Here is a 20,082-nt window from a genome sequence, read left to right as displayed (position 1 = left end):
TCTCTCTATGTTGTTCTTTCAAATAAATTAATTTTTTTAAAAAATCACAAAATGTGCATATGCAATTTTGGTGAGAAATCTAACTTCATATTCTAGTAGTTGCAAGATGACCATGCTAGGCCACCGCCGCGGCTCACTAGGCTAATCCTCCGCCTGCGGCGCCAGCACACCGGGTTCTAGTCCCGGTCAGGGCACCGGATTCTGTCCCAGTTGTCCCTCTTCCAGGCCAGCTCTCTGCTGTGGCCAGGAAGAGCAGTGGAGGATGGCCCAAGTGGTTGGGCCCTGCATACCATGGGAGACCAGGATAAGTACCTGGCTCCTGCCATCAGATCAGTGCGATGCGCTGGCCACAGCGGCCATTGGTGGGTGAACCAACGGCAAAGGAAGACCTTTCTCTCTGTCTCTCTCTCTCTCTTACTGTCCACTCTGTCAAAAAAAAAAAAAAAAAAAAAAAGGCCATGCTAAACCTACCTCAGCTTTTCCTTCTCCAATGCAAGCGGGCTCACCAATGAACCAAATATGCCCCTGTGCATAGCACTTAAGAAGTTCATGGAAAATGTAATCAAAAGATAAAACAAGTGGCCAGCACTGTGGCACAGTGGTTTAAGCCATGGTCTGCAACACTGGTATGCCATATTGGAATGCCAGTTTCAGTGCTAGCTATTTCATTTTCTTTTTTTTTTTTTTGACAGGCAGAGTGGACAGTGAGAGAGAGAGACAGAGAGAGAAAGGTCTTCCTTTGCCGTTGGTTCACCCTCCAATGGCCGCCGCTGCAGCCGGCGCACCGCGCTGATCCGATGGCAGGAGCCAGGAGCCAGGTGCTTTTTTCCTGGTCTCCCATGGGGTGCAGGGCCCAAGCACCTGAGCCATCCTCCACTGCACTCCCTGGCCATAGCAGAGAGCTGGCCTGGAAGAGAGGCAACCGGGACAGAATCCGGCGCCCCGACCGGGACTAGAACCCGGTGTGCCGGCGCCGCAAGGTGGAGGATTAGCCTATTGAGCCACGGCGCCGGCCGCTATTTCATTTTCAATCCAGCTCCCTGATAATACACCTGGGAGGGCACTGGATGATGCCTCAAGGAGCTGGGCCCCTGCCACCCACCAGATGTAGCTCTAGGCTCCTGGCTTCAGCCTGGCCCAGCCCTAGCCACTGGGCCATTCAGGGTATTGAACCAGCAGATGGCAGGTCTCTTTCTCTGTCTCTCTCTCTGTCTCTCCCTCTCTTTCAAATGAATGAAATCTTAAAATAATAATTGGGAATATAGTTTATATAGTTTGCTCCTTTCTACCTTGTTTTTTCTACTTAATACATTTTGGATTCTGATCCACATAACCACAAAATTATCATTATTAACATATATGCATGTGCGGATTTACTATATTTAATCAATTTTTTAAAAAAATTTATTTAATTTATTTGAAAGAGTTACAGAGAGGGGTCGAGACAGAGAGAGAGGTCTTCCATCCACTGGTTCACTCCCCAGATAGCTGCAATGGCCAGAGCTGCGCCGATCCGAAGCCAGGAGCTTCTTCCGGGTTTCCCACATGGGTGCAGGGGCCCAAGGACTTGGACCATCTTCTACTGCTTTCCCAGGCCACAGCAGACAGCTGGATCGGAAGAGGAGCAGCCAGGACTAGAACCAGCGCCCATATGGGATGACGGTGCTTCAGGCCAGGGCTTTTTAAGCTGCTGTGCCACAGAGCCAACCCCAATCAATTTTCTTAAGGACATTTAGGCTGGAACATACTCTAATAATAAAGTGCTGGATTAAATTTGGCAGTTAATATGGTTTTCTCCAACTCTTCCAAAAAAAACGTTTACAAAAAGATTTACCTGTGTATTTACTTGAAGAGCAGGTTGGGGAGACAGAGAGAGAGGTCTTTCTTCCTCTGTTTCTCTCCCCAGATGGTCACAATGTTTAGAGCCAGATGAAGCTAAAGCCAAGAACAAGGAACTCCATCCTAGTCTCCCACATTCATGGGAAGAGCCCAAGTACTTGGGCATCATCTGTTGCCTTCCCAGGCACATTAGCAGGGAACTGGATCAGAAGTAAAGTAGGAGGGATTCAAATCAGCATTCAGATATGAGACACAAATTCTGTTATCATAAACTGTGGCTTAGGGGTCGGTGTTGTGACAAAGTGGATAAAGCTGCCGCCTACAACACTGGCACTGAATATGGGTGCCAGTTTGAGTCCCTGCTGCTCCACTTCCAATCCAGCTCCCTGCTAATGCACCTAGACAAGCAGTAGAAGATGGCCCAAGTACTTGGGCCCCTGCACCCATGTGGGAGACCTGGAAGAAGCTCCTGACTTCAAATTAGCCCAGTTCTGATCATGGTAGCTATTTGGTGAGTCAACCAGTGATGGAAGATCTGTCTCTCTCTCTGTATCTCTACTTTTCAAATAAATACATAAATCTCTAAAAACAAATTTTAAAAAAATCCATGGCTTAACCCACTGTGCCACTTACTAGAAGGACTTCAGGGATGCATAAAGGACATTTCCTGCCTCGTTGTGGCAACACCAGCACCCCATAGGGTGCCAATTCAAGACCCAGCTACTCCACTTCCAATCCAGCTCCCTATAATATAACTGGGAAAGCAGTAGAAGATGGCCCAAGTGTTTGGGGCCTTGTACCAATATGGGAGACCTGGAAGAAACTCCTGGCTCCAGCTTTAGCATGACACACAGTCCCAGCCATTGCATCCATTTGGGGAGTGAACCAGCGGATGGAAAATCTCTGTCACTCTCTCTCTCTCTCTTTCATTCTGTAACTCTGCCTTTTGAATAAATAAGAAATCTTTAAAAAAATCATGCAAGAACACAGAATGAATACATAAAGAGATAAATACAACATTGCACAGCTAAATACTAAATAGATGATACAGAAAGCCTAGAGTCTATGAGGAAGGACCGAGAAGCTACAGTCATTGGTAATACAAAATGAGAACTCTAAATTTTTCCAAGTATTTTAGTTTTGTGAGCTGTATAATTGCAATATCTAAAAATTATAGCTTGATACATGACCAACTCTGTGAACAAGATGGTCTGTTTCATAATGCTATACTCTAAGAGTAATACCATATGCTACAGTATTTGATAGAAACAATTTCTTTAAATCACAAAGATATCTAGGGACTGCTGCTATGGTGTGGTGGGCTAAGCCTCCACCTACAGCACTGACATCCCATATGGGCACTGGTTCAAGTCCCAGCTGCTTCTCTTCTGATCCAGCCCTCTGCTAGGGCCTAGGAAAGCAGCAGAGGATGGCCCAACTGCTTGGGCTTCTGTACCCATGTGGGAGACCCAGAAGAAGCTCCTGGCTTCTAATTGGCCCAGCTCCGGGAGTTGGGGCCACTTGAGGCGGGTGAACTAGTAGATGGAAGACCTGTCTGTAACTCTACCTCTCAAATAAATAAATAGACCAGTGCCTTAGCTCACTTGGCTAATCCTCCGCCTGCAGTGCCGGCATCCTGGGTTATAGTCCCGGTTGGGGTACCGGATTCTGTCCTGATTGCTCCTCTTCCAGTCCAGCTCTCTGCTGTGGCCCAGGAAGGCAGTGGGGGATGGCCCAGATGCTTGCGCCCTGCACCCGTAGCGGCCATTTGGGGGGTGAACCAACGGAAAAGGAAGACCTTTCTCTCTTTCTCTCTCTCACTAACTCTGCCTGTCAAAAATAAATAAATAAACAAATAAATAAAATATTTTTTAAAAATGAGAAAAAACACAACTACTTTCGAAAACAATTTGGTAAAATCAAGTAAAATTGAAGAGGAATATATCCTAAGATTCAACAAATCCATACTCTAAAGGACAATCTCACATTTAAACATGATGATGCGGGGCTGGCACTATGGTGTAGGGGGTAAAGCCGCTGCCTAAAGTGTTGGCATCTCATATGGGCACTGGTTTGAGTCCTGGCTGTTCCACTTCCAATCCAGCTCTCTGCCATGGCCTGGGAAAGCAGAAGATGGCCCAACTTTGGGCCCCTGAACCTGTGTGGGAGAACTGGAAGAAGCTCCTGGATCAGCCCAGCTCCAGCTGTTGCAGCCAACTGGGGAATGAACCAGCGGATGGAAGACCTCTCTACCTCTGCCTCCACCTCTCTGTAATTCTGCCTTTTAAATAAAAAAAAAAAAAAAAAAAAAATTAAAAAACAAAATAAAACAAAACAAAACAAAAAACACAGGATGTTTATAACAACATTGTTTATAATAGCAAAAAAAAAAAAAAAAAAAAAAAAGACTGGAAACAAGCTGAATATTCAACAGTACCAATGACAGGGGCAGGCTTTGTGGCAGCAGGTCAAGTCTCCATCTATGACACCAGCCAATCCCATATGAGAACTGGTTCAAGTCCTGGCTGCTCTACTTCCAATGCAGCTCCTTGCTAATATGCCTGGGAAAGCAGCAGGAAACAGCCCAAGTATTTGGGCCCCTACCACCCAGGTGGAAGACCCATATATATTGAGTTCCAGGCTCCTGGCTTCTGCCTGAGCCAGCCCTGGCCACTGTGGCCATTTGGAGAGTAAACCAAAGGATAGAGGATCAATCTCTCGGTCTTCCTCCCTCTTTTTAACTCTTTCAAATAAATATACCTTAAAAAAAAAAGATAATTATGACATATTCATACCAGACAATGGTGAAAATGAACGAATTAGAGCTACACATTTCAACATTGATGAATCGGCCGGCACCGCGGCTCGCTTAGCTAATCCTCCGCCTGTGGTGCCAGCACACTGGGTTCTAGTCCCAGCTGGGGCGCCGGATCCTGTCCCAGCTGCTCCTCTTCCAGTCTAGCTCTCTGCTGTGACCCGGGAAGGCAGTAGAGGATGGCCCAAATGCTTGGGCCCTGCACCCGCATGGGAGACTTGGGGGATGCACCTGGCTCCTGGCTTTGGATCAGTATGGCGCACCGTAGCAGCCATTTGGGGGGTGAACCAATGGAAAAGGAAGACCTTTCTATCTCTAACTATGCCTGTCCAAAAAAAAAAATTGATGAATCATAATACTGAGCAAAAACAAGTTGGAAAACACAATATTACACCACTTAAATTTTTTACTAGGGAGGGAGATACCTCCCATCTGGTTGGTTCATTCCTCAAATGTCCACGAAGGAGGCTCTCAATCCAAGTCTCCCACAGGGATGACAGAAACTTGGGTCATCACCACTCTCTCCCAAGGTGTGTACCAGCAGGAAGCTGGAAATAGGAATGGAGCTGAGACTTGAACCCAGGCTCTACAAAATAAGCAGAGGCTTAACCGCTGCATCAAATGACTACCCATAAAGTTTTGTGTGTTTTTTAAATATTTTATGTATTTGAAAGACAGTTACAGAAGGAGTGGAAAAGAGAGATATAGAGAGAGGTCTTCCATCTACTGGTTCACTCCCCAAATGGCCACAATAGCCAGAGCTGGGCTAGGAAGAGGCCAGGAGTTTCATCCCTGTCTTTTAAGTGGGTACATGGGCCCAAATACCTGGGCTATGTTCTGTTGCCTTCCTAGGTGCACTATCAGGGAGCTGAATCAGAACTGGAGCACCCAGGGTTCTAACTGATACCCATATGGGATGCCAACATTGCAAGTAGCAGCTTAACTAGTTATGCCACAATGCCAGCCCCTGAAAGTTTTTAAATTGGTAAAAACAATTTTATATATTTCTTAGAATGAGTATACATGTAGTAAGCATGAAAAAAGTATTATGGGAATGGCAAATGCCACTTTTTTGGAGAACGGCTATTATCCTCTGGGAATATGGTATAAACAGAAGAGGTAGCCAAGGGCTTCAGCTCTATTAGCAATGGTTTATTTCTTAAGCCAGATAATAAGGATGCTAGTGTTCCACTCTTTATACCTTGCCCCATGTTTTAGATTATTTCATAATTAATTTTTAAAAGGGATGTCAGGAAAATCTGATTGCCCAGTGTTCAGGGTGATTTTTAACTGTTGGGACCTAAATAATTCTTCAAGGTAGATTTTTAGGGTACTCACCCAATGAACTCCAGTAACAAAGACATATCAAGTTCAGGTGGAATACGAAACACAGACTCTAGGACTTTCTTAGATCGTCCTTTGTTTGAAGGGACTGGCTGTGGAACAGCTATTTGGAAACCAAAGGAAAAAGCTGATTTAGAATGAAAATTCTATAAATTGAGATCTTTGAAAACAATTATACAGGTATCACATCAACTATTTAAAAAATAACAAGGCATTCAATCAATCTTTTCTTTAATATCATCAGCTGGCCAGCGCCACGGCTCACTAGGCTAATCCTCCACCTTGTGGCGCCGGCACACCGGGTTCTAGTCCCGGTCGGGGCGCTGGATTCTGTCCCAGTTGCCCCTCCTCCAGGCCAGCTCTCTGCTGTGGCCTGGGAAGGCAGTGGAGGATGGCCCAAGAACTTGGGCCCTGCACCCCATGGGAGACCAGGATAAGCACCTGGCTCCTGCCATCGGATCAGCGCGGTGCGCCGGCCGCAGCGGCCATTGGAGGGTGAACCAATGGCAAAAGGAGACCTTTCTCTCTGTCTCTCTCTCTCTCACTGTCCATTCTGCCTGTCAAAATATATATATATATACATATATATATATATATATCATCAGCTAATCTTTTAAAGACAATGAAATTAGTGGCAAGCCTGGGGGCAACTTTGTAATGGAAGGCTTATCAGGCCCAGAGAGCTCAGCAGAACAGCACAGCTTTCATAGACGACCCTTTAAAAGCACTACTAGAGGGGCCAGCACTGTGGCGCAGTAGGTTCGCAGGCATTCCATATGGGTGCCAGTTCTAGTCCAGGCTGCTTCTCTTCTGATCCAGCTCTCAGCTTTGGCCTGGGAAAGCAATAGAAGATGACCCATGTACTCGAGCCGCTGCACCCGCGTGGAGACCCAGACAGAAGCTCCTGGCTCCTGACTTCGGATTGGCCCAGCTCTGGCTGGTGCGGCCATTTGGGGAGTGAACCAGCGGATGGAAGACCTTTCAGTCTCTTCCTCTCATTGTCTGTAACTCTACCTCTCAAGTAAATAAATAAAATCCTTATAATTAAAAAAAAAAAAAAAAAAAAACAACAACCCACTACTAAGTGCCAGGCTCACATTTAGCACTTTACAAGCATCACCTCATTTAATCCTTTTTTTTTTTTTTTAAACAGGCAGAGTTAGACAATGAGAGAGAGAGAGAGAAAGGTCTTCCTTTTCCGTTGGTTCACCCCCCGAAATGGCCACCACAGCCAGCGCGCTGCATTGATCCGAAGCCAGGAGCTTCTTCCTGGTCTCCCATGCAGGTGCAGGGCCCAAGCACCTGGGCCACAGCAGAGAGCTGGACTGGAAGAGGAGCAACCAGGACAGAATTCGGCACCCCAAATGGGACTAGAACCTGGGGTGCTGGCGCCACAAGCAGAGGATTAGCCTAGTGAGCCGCGGCACCAGCCTATTTAATACTTACTATATAATCATATGATATAGTAATACCGCTACTTTTTTTAATTAATAAAGAAACTGAAGCTGTGGTAAACATTGTTGTTAAGTAGGTTAAGCTACCACTTGGAACACCCACAACCCATATGGGAGTGCCTACTCCAAGCCCCAGATCCAGCTTCCTGCTAATGCATCTGGGAGACAGAATGATGGCCTAAGTATGTGGGGTTTCTGCCCATGTAGGAAACCTGAGGGTTTCCTGGCTCCTGGTTTTGGCCCGGCTCAGCCCTAATCTGCATTTCAGAAGTGAATAAGTGGATAGAAGATCTCTGTCTCTCCCTCTTTATTTATTTTATAAGATTAATTTATTTGAGAGTCAGAGTTTTACAGAGACAGGCAGAGACAGAGACACACAGAGAGAAAGAGATTGAGAGAGAGATCTTGCATCTGCTGCTTCACTTCCCAGATGGCTGCAACAGCAAGGGCTGGGCCAAGCCAGAAGCCAGAAGCCAAGAGCTTCATTCAGTCTCATGTGGGTAACAGGTGCCCAAACATTTGGGCCATCCTCTGCTGCTTTTCCCAGGTTATTAGCAGGGAGCTGGATCACAAGAGAAGCAGTCAGGACAAGAACCTGAGCCCATACAGGATGCCGGCATCACAGGCAGCAGCTTTACTCACTCTCTCTGTCATCCACCTTTCAAATAAATATTTTTAAAAAAAGGAAAAGAAAGAAACTAAGGAGGTCCAGCATTGTCGTGCAGCAGGTTAAGCTGCCACTTGCAACATCAGCATCCATTTAAGAGTGCTGGTTCAAGTCCTGGCTGTTCTGCTTCTGATCCAGTTCTCTGCTCTCATCTACATGAGAGACCAGATAGAGTTCTAGGCTCCTGGCTTCAGACTGGATGACCCCAGCCTTTGCAGCCATTTATGGAATGAACCAGTGGACAGAAGATTTGTCACTGGGCCTTTCAATAAATAAATACATCGTAAGTGGGGGAAAAAAAAATCTGAGGTTTAGTGAAATTAGGCAATGTGCCTACAGTAATATCGAAGAACTAGGATTTAAACCCAAATCTATCTGAATATGAAACACCCATACTGCCACATTACCAGCATCGTAAAAAAAAAAAAAAAAAAAAAAAAAATGTTATGCAGTTACTTTGTGTCAGGCACTGTTTTAAGTGCTTGTGTCATTCAATGCATGTTTTTATGAACTGCCATTATCATCACCATTTTATAGATAAGGAAACTGAAACACTGAAGTAATTTGCTGAAGTCACACACCTAGTAAAGCGGCAGAGCTAGGAACTCAGAAATGTAGTTTCAGAGATTAAACACTTTAATCCTTATAAACAAACTGGAATACACCACAACATTATCTTTAGAATTTTTCTCGGTTGGATATAATAGTAACTAGTTATCCCCAAAAACAATTTCAGAGAGCAGAAATTTTCTTAAGTTAGTATTCTTTATAAATACATTATATTTATAAATTTATATTTATAAATCCAAACTTACCAGGTTTAGGTACTTCTAGACCTCTTTCTTTATAGAAATCATGCATTTGCTTTTTTTCTCCTAAAAAATGATAAAACACAGACTAAATTACACTTAAAATGAAACTAGCAGAGCATAGATTCTGGGATTCACAACTATGTAATAAAAAAAACTTACTTTCCTCTAGATTGATCACTAATTTGTATACTATGTCTTGTAACTGTCGGTCCAACCTAATAAAAGGAAAGGATGGAGAATACCTCAAAATTTAGGAAAAATGCATTTCAGTACAGAGTGAGTTAACTGAGTTTTCCCTTGGGGATAGATACCTTCTTTTTCAGAGGCCAGTTACTTTTAAGCAGCACTCACAGTACCTAAAATACAATCTGACTGAGAGAATCTCAAGCAATCGTAGGTAATCACAGATTCTCGAAAGGTTCACTAAATTGTTTCTTATGTACTAGTCTCAGTCCCTCAAAAAGAACTTGAGTTCATGGCAGAGACTGTATTTTTAACTTCTGTGCATCATCTGCAAAGTGCTCTCCTACGAAGGTAATAAAAAAAAAGTCACAGTATCTGGTGAGTGAACAAAGTAATCTACCTTTAGTTCTCCTTGGAAGCTGAGCAGGAACTGGTTAGTAAGCCTACCACAGAGGCTTTTCTAAAGTGCACAGTTGTTACAGGTATTAATCCTAGAAAAGCTGCTGGGACAGTTTTACAAATCAGTTAAGATGTTGTGGTGGATGCCCACATATTATCCCCATATCAGAGCGCATGGATTTGAGTCTGGCTGAGAGCTGATTCGAGCTTCCCTCTAATGCACATGCTGGGTGACAGCAATGCACAGCTCAAGTGTTTTAATCCCTGCCACCCACATGGCAGACTAGTAATGAGCTCCTGGCTCCTTGTTTTGGCCTGGCCCAGGTCCAGTCTCCACCACTGCAAACATCTGGGGACTGAACCAGTGGATGACATTTCTATCTCTGTGTGTCTCTTTCCAACTCTTTGCCTTTCAAATAAGCAAAATTTAGAAAAATAATTTTTAAACAGAATTCTAAATACTGCATACCAAATAAAAAGCTTACACTAGCCTCATTAACATAAATGGGTTAAAATTCTTATGGAAAAAGGTCAGTGTTTTTTAAAAAAGACACCAGCAGATGAGGCTGGGATGTGGCACAGTAGGTTCAGCTTGTCATGCCAGTATCCCATATCATAATGTCATTGTCCTGGCTACTCCGCTTCCTATCCAGCTTCCTGCTAATGAGCCTGGGAAGGCAGCAGAAAACGGCTCATGTCGCTGGGCCCCTGCTACCCATGTGGGACACCACAATGGTTAAAGTCCCCAGCAGTCAGCACAGCGTCCAATACAGAGTTAAGTGCTCTACACACATTTCTCAAAGGCGTATGTAATTCCCATCCTTTTAATTTTGAGGGAGGTCAAGAATTTAATCCCAACTACACAAGTCAAGCTTTCAGGAAATGTATACTTAAAACAATTAGAACCTTTATATAGTCTTCTTACCTTATGTTATAAAGAGGCTGTGTTTGATGTACTACTATGTTGCATTTTGGACATCTATTGCTATAGTAAAAGTGTCTTACAATGCAGCTTTTACAAACTGTCAGAAAAGAAAAAGCTGAAATTAGGATTTCTAAGAACATTTATAAAGCTGAAACTAATATTCAGAAAAGTGAACCGTACACTTACAGGTATGAAGACATTCTGTGATGGTAGTTGCATCTATTAGGTAACCCTTGCAGATGGAACACAAGATGTAGGGGGTCAGCTCAGAGAGATTAATCAGGCGCTGCAAATACAACGGAAATGGTTTAAAATCACAAATTCTTCTCTTCTCACACTCTTAAGCCATAATTTCATGATTTCACTTTAAATACTGTGTCACTTAACTACAACACGGAAACATATACCTTCACATCTTTAAAACGTCGCTGAAAAGATACAGTAACACAAATCCCCGTTTCCGACGGCTCTCGTTCCCTTAGATACAAGGCATACTGCCTTTACGAAATTACTTAGGAGATGGGCAAACTTTCCAGATCCTGGTGTCTAAGGTGAGTAAGCTAATCTGACTAGCAAGGTGTGTCACCCACGTTGAAGAAGAATGCTCCGCTGCGATAAACCAATCACGCATCTTTGCAAGCCGACTGAACAGACCGAGACGGGGTTATCAGCCTGTCCACCCCCCTCCATCAACCGACGCCTCTCGGCTCCACGGCAGACTCCCCGAAGGCCGAGCACGCCGGAGCCACCTAGCACGGACGGCCTGGGCCATCACCCACAGCAGAAGGAATCAGACCCGGGACGTCCGAGGGACTCGCGTGAAGCCCAAGCACCAATGCTGGGAGGAAGCTGCCGGGACGCAGGCCCTGGACCACGCGCCCAGGCGGGAGGGCGAGGCCCCCGAGCGAGCGTGGGCGGCGGCAGCTGCGTCCCGGAGGCCACCGAGGCCGCGCGGTCGGGGGCGCCACCGACCTCCTCCTCGTCCTCCGAATCCGCCCGGCCCCCCTCCAGCCTCAGCGAGAAGTGGCTCAACTCTTCCTCCTCCTCCTCCTCGTCCTCCTCCAGCTCCTCGTCCTCCTCCAGCTCCTCGTCGTCGTCCTCGAAGCGGCCTCTCAAGCGGCCGAGGCTGCGCTCCAGGTCCAGCGCGTGGGGCCGGGCGCCCGAGCAGCCGGGAGCCCCCGCCTCAGGCACCAGCGCCAGGCCCTCCTCCTCGGCTGCGGGCGCCGGGGTGAGGGCAGGCGGGGAGCCGGGAGGTGGCGGCGGCGTGGCTGCCGCTCCCTCGGCCTTGGCAGCGGCCGCACGGCCAGTCGTGGCCAACGCGACCCCCTCCATGGCCCAGGCGCCAAGCCTACTAGGCGACGACAGGCGACCGCGGAGCGCGGGAGTTCGGCTGGCCTTCCTCCGCAGCCAGTGCGCAGGCGTAGGGGCCCAGAGAGGCCGCTGGGAAATGTGGTTCACCTAGGCCAGGTGTCGGGGGCGGGGCTTGGGGGCCCGCCCCTTAAAGGAATCTCACTCCGTTTTCCCTGTGAAAAGTTTGATGCTCCTTGCTCAGTGCTTTATTATATTATTATTAAAGATTTGTTTATTTGAAAAGGCAGAGTTGCAGAGAGAGATCTTACGTCCACTGGTTCACTCCCCAAAAGGCCCTCCTGGAACTGGGCCTATAAGAAGCCAGGAGCCAGAGCTTCTTGCAAGTCTCCCATGCCAGTGCAAGGGCCCAAACGCTTGGGCCATCTTCTGCTGCTTTCCCAGACCATAGCACAGAACTGAATCCACCGGCAGCTGCCACAGCACCAGCCCCCTCAGTGCTTTTTTTAAAAATTTTAATATTTTTAAAAGATTTATGTATGTATTGCAATTATTTATTTATTTATTTATTTTAAAGGCAGAGAGACAAAGAGTCCCATCTGCTGGTTCACTTCCCAAATGCCCGCAAAAGCCTGAGCTGGTCCAGACATAAATAGAAACTCACTCTGAGTCTCCCACTTGGGTGGTAGGGACCCAAGTACTTGATCCTGCCTCCCAAGCAGTTGGCTTAGAAGCCTGGACGCAAACCTAGGTACTCCCACATGGGATGAGGAGCTCCCAGTCCCAAATTAGGAAGTATGAAGTTCCCATTTTGAAATATGTAAGTGAACTTATTTCAAGGAGTCATATGTTGTATAACTACAGGATAGAAATCTAATAGCTATTCAAAGACTATCTTGATACCCCATACTGAAAAGTGGATTATATTGAATTCAACATTTATCAAGGGAGCATTATAGTACTAGGAACTGAAAGCCATCCACACATACCCCACCCTGTAATATTATTGAGAGAAGTTTGGACTTGGCTTGTATTATCCTGGGAACTGACATAATGCCAGGTAATGTCACGATGCCTGCAACCAAGCTGCAGAAAGCCAAAGGCTCCCAAACAAAACAAGGCTAGGGCAAAGTCACATTTGAGAAAAGAATTTGTTCTTAGTGAGTTGAATTAATGCTAACTTGGGAATGGTATTCTTACCTTCTAAGTGAGTCACCATGCTTGCTCTGGGAAAAGTGTACCAGAATGGGTGTACCCACTGCTCCTAGACTAGACCCCCCCCCCCAGCTTTCCCTCTGTGATCCCAAAGTCTGGACAAGCTTGAGATACTGAAGTCTGCAAGACCCAAGAAGGAATAAAAAGAAAGGAAATGTCTCTTTCTACACCAAGAGGTTAGATTCAACAGGGCTGGGAATGGGAACTGGACTATAGTATTGACATAGGGTGGTTGGAAAGAGGTTGAAAGAGACCAGTGGGGAAAAAAAAAAAAAGAGAGAGACCAGTGGGGCAGGTGCTGTGGCTTGGTAGGCTAACTCTTCACCTGCAGTGCCGGCATTCCATATGGATGCTGGTTCTAGTCCCAGCTGCTCCTCTTCCCATCCAGCTCTTTGCTTATGGCCTGGAAAAGCAGTGGAAGACGGCCCAAGTGCTTGGGGCCCTGCATCCACTTAGGAGACCGGGGAGAAGCTTTTGACTCCTGGATTCAGATCAGCTTAGCTCTAGCCGTTGCAGCCATTTGGGGAGTGAACCAGCCAATGGAAGACCTTTCTCTCCATCTCCCTCTCTCTGTCTATAACTCTACCTCTCAACTAAATAAATAAAATATTTAAAAAAGGGAAAGAAAACGGATAATTTAAAACAAAAACAAAAAGACGTACTTAGACACATGAGATACTGTGCTCACAAAAGGCCTAAGTATGGAAGAGCCTCAGCCAAAAGCATAGGATGAAGTCTAGCCTCTGATCGTTGGAAGACACCCCCAGGTGTTTGAACGCTAATCTAGGTGTTGCTGTGAAGGTATTCTGTAGATGATCAGTTGACTTTAAGCAAAAAGGTTGTCCTCGACAATCTGGGTGGACATCATTCAATCAGTTGAAAGGCCTTGAAAGCAGAACTAAGGATCTCCCTGAAGAAGAGGTTCTTCCTGTGGACCTGCAGCAGCAGCACTTGCCCAGGAGTTTCTAGCCTGCTGGGCTACCCTCCAGGTTTCAGGCTCACAGGCCAGCTCCCACAATCTTATGAGGCAATAAATATAAACACGGGGCTGGTGTCGTGGCGCAGTGTGTTAAGCAGACACTTGGCAACTTGCCCATCTCATATCAGAGAGCTAATTTGAGTCCTGGCTGCTCCACTTCTGATCCAGCGCCTTGGAAAAGCAGCAGCAAGTTGGCCCCTGCTACCCCTGTGGGAGACCTGGATGGAATTCTAGGCTCCTGGCTTCATTCTGGCCCAGCCTGGAACACTGTGACCATTTGGAGAGTGAACCACCAGGTGGAAGATTTTTCACCCTCTTTCTTTGCCTTTTAAGTAAATAAATAAATTTAACATGTATAAATAATATATAAAGTCTTTGCAGAGGCCGTCACTATGGCATAATAGGCTAAGCCTCTGCCTGCAGCACTGGCATCCCATCGTGTTCTGGCTGCCCCTCTTCCGATCCAGCTCTCTGCTATGGCCTGGGAAAGCAGTAGAAGATGGTCAAGTGCTTGGGCCTCTACACCCATGTGGCAGACCTGGAAGAAGCTTCTGGCTCCCGGCTTCAGATCAGCCCAGCTCTGGCTGTTGCGGCCAACTGGGGAGTGAAACAGTGGATGGAAGAACTTTCTGTCTCCCCGCCTCCCTCTGTCTATAATTCTAAATAAATAAAATATTTTAAAAATAAAAATACAGGCCAGCGCCACGGCTCACTAGGCTGATCCTCCGCCTGCAGCGCTGGCACCCCAGGTTCTAGTCCCGGTTGCTCCTCTTCCCGTCCAGCTCTCTGCTGTGGCCCAGGAAGGCACTGGAGAATGCACCTGCATGGGAGACCAGGAGGAAGCACCTGGCTCCTGGCTTCGGATGAGCACAGAGCGCCGGCCACAGTGGCCATTTGGGAGGTGAACCAATGGAAGGAAGACCTTTCTCTCTGTCTCTCTCTCTCTCATTGTCTAACTCTGCCTGTCAAAAAATAAATAAATAAATAAATAAATAAATAAAATATAAAGTCCTTGCAGAAAATCTCTTAATCTCTCTCTCTCTCTCTCTCTCCCCCCCCCCCTTTGCCTTTCAAATCATTAAATAAATCTTAAAATATATAAATAAGGGGCTAGTGCTCTGGCATAGCGGGTAAAGCTGCCACCTGCAGTGCCAGCGTCCCATATGGGCAACGGTTCATGTCCTGGCTGCTCCACTTTGATCCAGTTCTCTGCTATGGTCTGGGAAAACAGTAGAATATGGCCCAAGGGATTGGGTCCCTGCACCACATGAGAGACCCAGAAGAAACTCCTGGCTTTGGATCAGCGCAGTTCTGGCTGTTGTGGCCAACTGGGGAGTGAACCAGCAGATGGAAGATCTCTCTCTCTCTCTCTCTCCCCTTCTCTTTCTGTGTAACTCTGACTTTCAAATAAATAAATCCTTTTAAAAATAAAAAATATATGAATAAAATATAAAGTCCTTGCAATAAACCTCTCAATCTCTCTCTCTCTCCCTGTATCTCCATCTCTCTCTTCTCTCTCTCTCCCTCTATATATATAGTTGACTGTTCACATCTACAGGTTCCACATCTTTAGATTCAACCAATTGTGGATCAAAACTATTGAAAAAAAAAAAGAATTGCATCTGCACAAACTTTTTTCTTATCATTATTCCCTGAACAATATAGTATAATGGCTATTTACGTAGTGCTTATGTTATTTTCGGTTTTATAAGTAAACTAGAGGGCCGGCGCCGCGGCTCACTAGGCTAATCCTCCGCCTAGCGGCGCCGGCACACCGGGTTCTAGTCCCGGTTGGGGCACCGGATTCTGTCCCGGTTGCCCCTCTTCCAGGCCAGCCCTCTGCTGTGGCCAGGGAGTGCAGTGGAGGATGGCCCAGGTGCTTGGGCCCTGCACCCCAAGGGAGACCAGGAAAAGCACCTGGCTCCTGGCTCCTGCCATCGGATCAGCGCGGTGCGCCGGCCGCAGCGCACCAGCCGCGGCGGCCATTGGAGGGTGAATCAACGGCAAAAGGAAGACCTTTCTGTCTCTCTCTCTCTCTCACTGTCCACTCTGCCTGTCAAAAAAAAAAAAAAAAAAAAAAAAAAAAAAAAAAAAACTAGAGATGTGAGGGCCAGCGCTATGGCGTAGCAAGTAAAGCCACCACCTGAATGCAGTAGAAGATGGTTCAAGTCCTTGGGCTCCCATACCCATGTGGGAGACCTGGAAGAAGCTCTGGGCTCCTGGCTTCGGATTGGCATAGCTCCAACCATTGTGGCCAACTGGGGAGTGAACTAGCAGATGGAAGATATCTCTCTCTCTCTCTCTCTCTTTCTCTCTCTCTCTCTGCCTCTCCTTCTCTCTGTAACTTTGACTTTCAAATAAGTAAATACATCTTAAAAAAAAAAAAATGAGTAGAGGGCCGGCGCCGCGGCTCACTAGGCTAATCCTCTGCCTTGCGGCGCCAGCACACTGGGTTCTAGTCCCGGTCGGGGCGCCGGATTCTGTCCCGGTTGCCCCTCTTCCAGGCCAGCTCTCTGCTGTGGCCAGGGAGTGCAGTGAAGGATGGCCCAAATGCTTGGGCCCTGCACCCCATGGGAGACCAGGATAAGCACCTGGCTCCTGCCATTGGATAGGTGTGGTGCGCCAGTCGCAGCGCTTCGGCCGCGGCAGCCTTTGGAGGGTGAACCAACGGCAAAGGAAGACCTTTCTCTCTGTCTCTCTCTCTCTTACTGTCCACTCTGCCTGTCCAAAAAAAAAATAAATAAATAAGTAGAGATGAATGGAAGTGTATGTGAGGATGTGTTAGGTTATATACAAATACAACACCATTTTATGGAAGACATTTGAGCATCTACAGATTTTGGTGTGTTAGGGGAGTCCTGGGACCCATCCCCACAGATACTAAGGGATGAATGAATATGGTGTTTACAATATTTGAGGTTTCCTAGAATATGTATCTCTTTCATAAAATGGGAATTTCATGTATCTTCATCATGATCTATGTGGCTACACCCAAAACATATTATGGGCACTTATCTAGGGTTGTTAAACCTCAACAAGGCACCATAATCATGTCATGCCTTGGAACTGGGCCAGGGCTTCACTCTCACCTTAGGTGCTAACTTGTTAGCAGAATGCTGTAAAAGTGGACCCAGCACAGCAAGAAACAGTACCCTAAACATTATGCCTAGACTGAGAGAGATGCTGTAGAATAGATGAAACATCAGTATTAAAAAGGATTTTCTTTTTTTGCTTGTGTCATTATAGAATGGATATTTTAAATAGAAAGCCATGCCTGAAAATTTATGTGGAGCAGGCTTTTGACACAGAGGTTAAAATGCTGCATGGGGGGCCAGCACTGTGGCATACCGGGTAAAGCCGCCGCCTGCAGTGCTAGCATCCCATATGGGCGCCAGTTCGAGTCCTGGCTGCTTTACTTCCTATCCAGATCTCTGCTATGGCCTGAGAAAGCAGAAGATGGCCCAAGTCCTTAGGCCCTTGCACCCGTGTAGGAGACCTGGAAGAAGCTTCTGGCTCCTGGCTTCAGATCAGCACAGCTCCAGCTGTTGTGGTCAACTGGGGAGTGAACCAGCAGATGGAAGATCTCTCTCTCTCTCTCTCTCTCTCTCTCTCTCTCTCTCTCTGTGTGTGTGTGTGTGTGTGTGTAACTCTGACTTTCATATAAATAAATAAATCTTTTTTTTTAAAAAAGGAATGGTGATAACTACTTTTAAAACAGTGCTGCATGGGTCACCCACATCCCATTTCAGAGTGCCTGGGTTCATGTCCCAGCTCCACTTCTGATTCCAGCTTCCTGCTATGCATACCCTGGAATGACTCAAGTACTTGGGTCTCTGGCACTTCATGAGAGACCTGGATGGAGTTCCAGGCTACTAGGTTCAGACTGGCCCAGCTTCAGCTGTTGAGGCATTTGGGGCATGGACTAACACATGAGATGTGTATGTGTGTGTGTGTGTGTGTGTGTGAGAGAGAGAGAGAGAGAGAGAGAGATACATAAATAGAGACAGAGGCAGGGGCGTGGCACAATGGGTTAAGCTGCCTGCTGGGATGCTCACACCCCATATCAGAATGCTGGTTTGAGTCCTGGCACCTCTGATTCTAAACTGTCTTCCTGATAATACATCCTTGGAGACAGCAGATAGCGGCTGAAGTACCTGGGGCCCTGCCACCACAAGGAAGATCCAGATGGAATTCCAAGTTACTGGGTTTGGCCTGGCCCTGGCTATGGGCATTTGGGAAGTGAACTAACAGATGCAAGCTCTCTCTCTCTCTCTCTCTCTCTCTCTCTCCTCCCGCCCCCCCTTCCCCTCCCTTGCCCCCATCATTCTGGCTTTCAAGTAGCTGAAAATAAATGAACATATAAAAATAAGTAAACCTTAAAAATTACTTTAAAAAATGATGGTTACAAAGACTGTATCAATGCCATAGACAACACACACACACACACACATACACTGTATTGTTGCAATTGTATAAAAAAGAAACTTGAAAGAAGTAGTAGCCAAATTATATGAACAGTATGTTAGAGTGTTGCAGAGATTTTTTTGTAGTTAAAATACTGGAAAATAGATGCAAATTACTGAAGGGAAAAGGTCCACATAGAAACAAGATTTTTTTTAGAAAAACAGACATATTGATGCTAAGCTTTATATGGAAAAATATACAACCAAGAATAGCCAGGAAAACACCACAAAGAAAACCTACAGGGCTGGGCAACGTCTACCAACCATTAAACATACCACATCGGCTCTCTAATGAAAATACTGCGTGTACTAGCACATGAAGGAACAGGCAGATCAGAAATAGAATGGAAAATCCATAAATATCCACAAGGAAATACAAGTATGGGACTTTAGTATAGAATAAAGGCGATATTGCAAATCACAGGGACAAAGATGGACTTTTTCATAAAGGTGCTTAGGAAATTGTTTAGTCATTTTGTGAAAAATGAGTTAAAATAGCAGGGTGGTTACTTATTTTTTCCTATCTTCAAGGAAACCTAGAATCACAACTGACCCTTGGTCAACCTCTGGGAATATGGCCTTTAAAATGTTCTTTCATGCCAGTGATGGATGATTTTGCTGTGTACACCTGGGCAATGGACCATGATGTCCTAGCTTGTCAGATCGCTTTGCACAAACATCATGATTGACGAGGTGCATGCACCTGGTTTCACTGTTGTAGTCCCGAGTTTCGATTGCCATGGCTCCCGGTGTAGCAAATAGGCCTGCCATGTGATCAGCCTCCCATAAAAATCTCAGACCCTAAAATTCAAACAGGATTCCACAGAAGCAAACATATCACATCTATCCTTATATTTCGCTGATAGAGCGAAAGCCTGTCCTGAGAGACCCTGGATAATTAAGACACATAAGCCCGTCTGGCCTCTATGAGCTCTGCCAGTGTATTTCTTGCAGCTTTTTTTCTTTCTTTCTTTCTTTCTTTCTTTCTTTCTTTCTTTCTTTCTTTCTTTCTTTCTTTCTTTCTTTCTTTCTTTTCTCTTTCTTTCTTTCTTTCTTTCTTTCTTTCTTTCTTTCTTTCTTTCTTTATTTCTCTCTTTCTTTCTTTTCTTTCTTTCTTTCTTTCTTTCTTTCTTTCTTTCTTTCTTTATTTCTCTCTTTCTTTCTTTTCTTTCTTTCTTTCTTTCTTTCTTTCTTTCTTTCTTTCTTTCTTTCTTTCTTTCTTTCTTTGACAGGCAGAGTGGACAGTGAGAGAGAGAGAGACAGAGAAAAAGGTCTTCCTTTTCCGTTGGTTCACCCCCTAAATGGCCGCTGCAGGGCCCGGTGCACCGCGCTGATCCAAAGCCAGGAGCCAGGTGCTTCTCCTGGTCTCCCATGTGGGTGCAGGGCCCAAGCACTTGGGCCATCCTCCACTGCCTTCCCGGGCCACAGCAGAGAGCTGGCCTGGAAGAGGAGCAACTGGGACAGAATCCGGTGCCCCGACCAGGACTAGAACCCGGTGTGCCGGCGCCGCAAGGAGGATTAGCCTAGTGAGCACTGGCTTTCTTGCAGCTCTTGCTCTGCATCTTTGATGTCATAAACCTTTGCTTGGAATTTATCCTGCTACTGAGGTTTGTGAATACTTTTAGGGAGTTGCCTAACCCAAGAAGGCTGCAGGACCCTGAAACATTTTCGAAAAAGAT

General features: G+C 46.0%; 1 protein-coding gene across 10 annotated transcripts in view; it reads right to left on the bottom strand.

Annotated features, from left to right (window-relative positions):
- PCGF6 (polycomb group ring finger 6) overlaps window positions 1–11,877 on the bottom strand; it is a 62,067-nt gene extending 50,190 nt beyond the window's left edge. For 4 of the 10 annotated variants that reach the window (XR_016221955.1, XR_016221954.1, XM_089314390.1 and 1 more), the window contains exons 1-6: window positions 11,411–11,877; window positions 10,625–10,724; window positions 10,439–10,535; window positions 9,091–9,146; window positions 8,935–8,994; window positions 5,993–6,101 (exon numbers count right to left, since the gene is read on the bottom strand). Coding sequence is in view for 7 of the 10 variants with exons in the window: in XM_089314390.1 (XP_089170516.1) it covers window positions 5,993–6,101; window positions 8,935–8,994; window positions 9,091–9,146; window positions 10,439–10,535; window positions 10,625–10,724; window positions 11,411–11,770 (782 nt within the window). In the remaining 3 variants the exon portion in view is untranslated. Of the gene's footprint in view, window positions 1–3,330; window positions 3,670–5,948; window positions 6,102–8,934; window positions 8,995–9,086; window positions 9,147–10,438; window positions 10,536–10,624; window positions 10,725–11,410 lie in introns of those variants that run through there. The other 6 variants (XM_008270439.5, XM_051823550.3, XM_089314392.1 and 3 more) reach the window with 4 other exon arrangements.
- Between the last annotated feature and the right edge of the window lie 8,205 nt (window positions 11,878–20,082).

Source organism: Oryctolagus cuniculus, chromosome 15 (genome assembly GCF_051225735.1).
Source record: "Oryctolagus cuniculus isolate XC-2025 breed Fujian yellow rabbit chromosome 15, ASM5122573v1, whole genome shotgun sequence".
Taxonomy (NCBI): domain Eukaryota; kingdom Metazoa; phylum Chordata; class Mammalia; order Lagomorpha; family Leporidae; genus Oryctolagus; species Oryctolagus cuniculus.
Note: the sequence above shows the minus strand (reverse complement) of the source record. Positions and strands in the feature narration are given on the sequence as shown.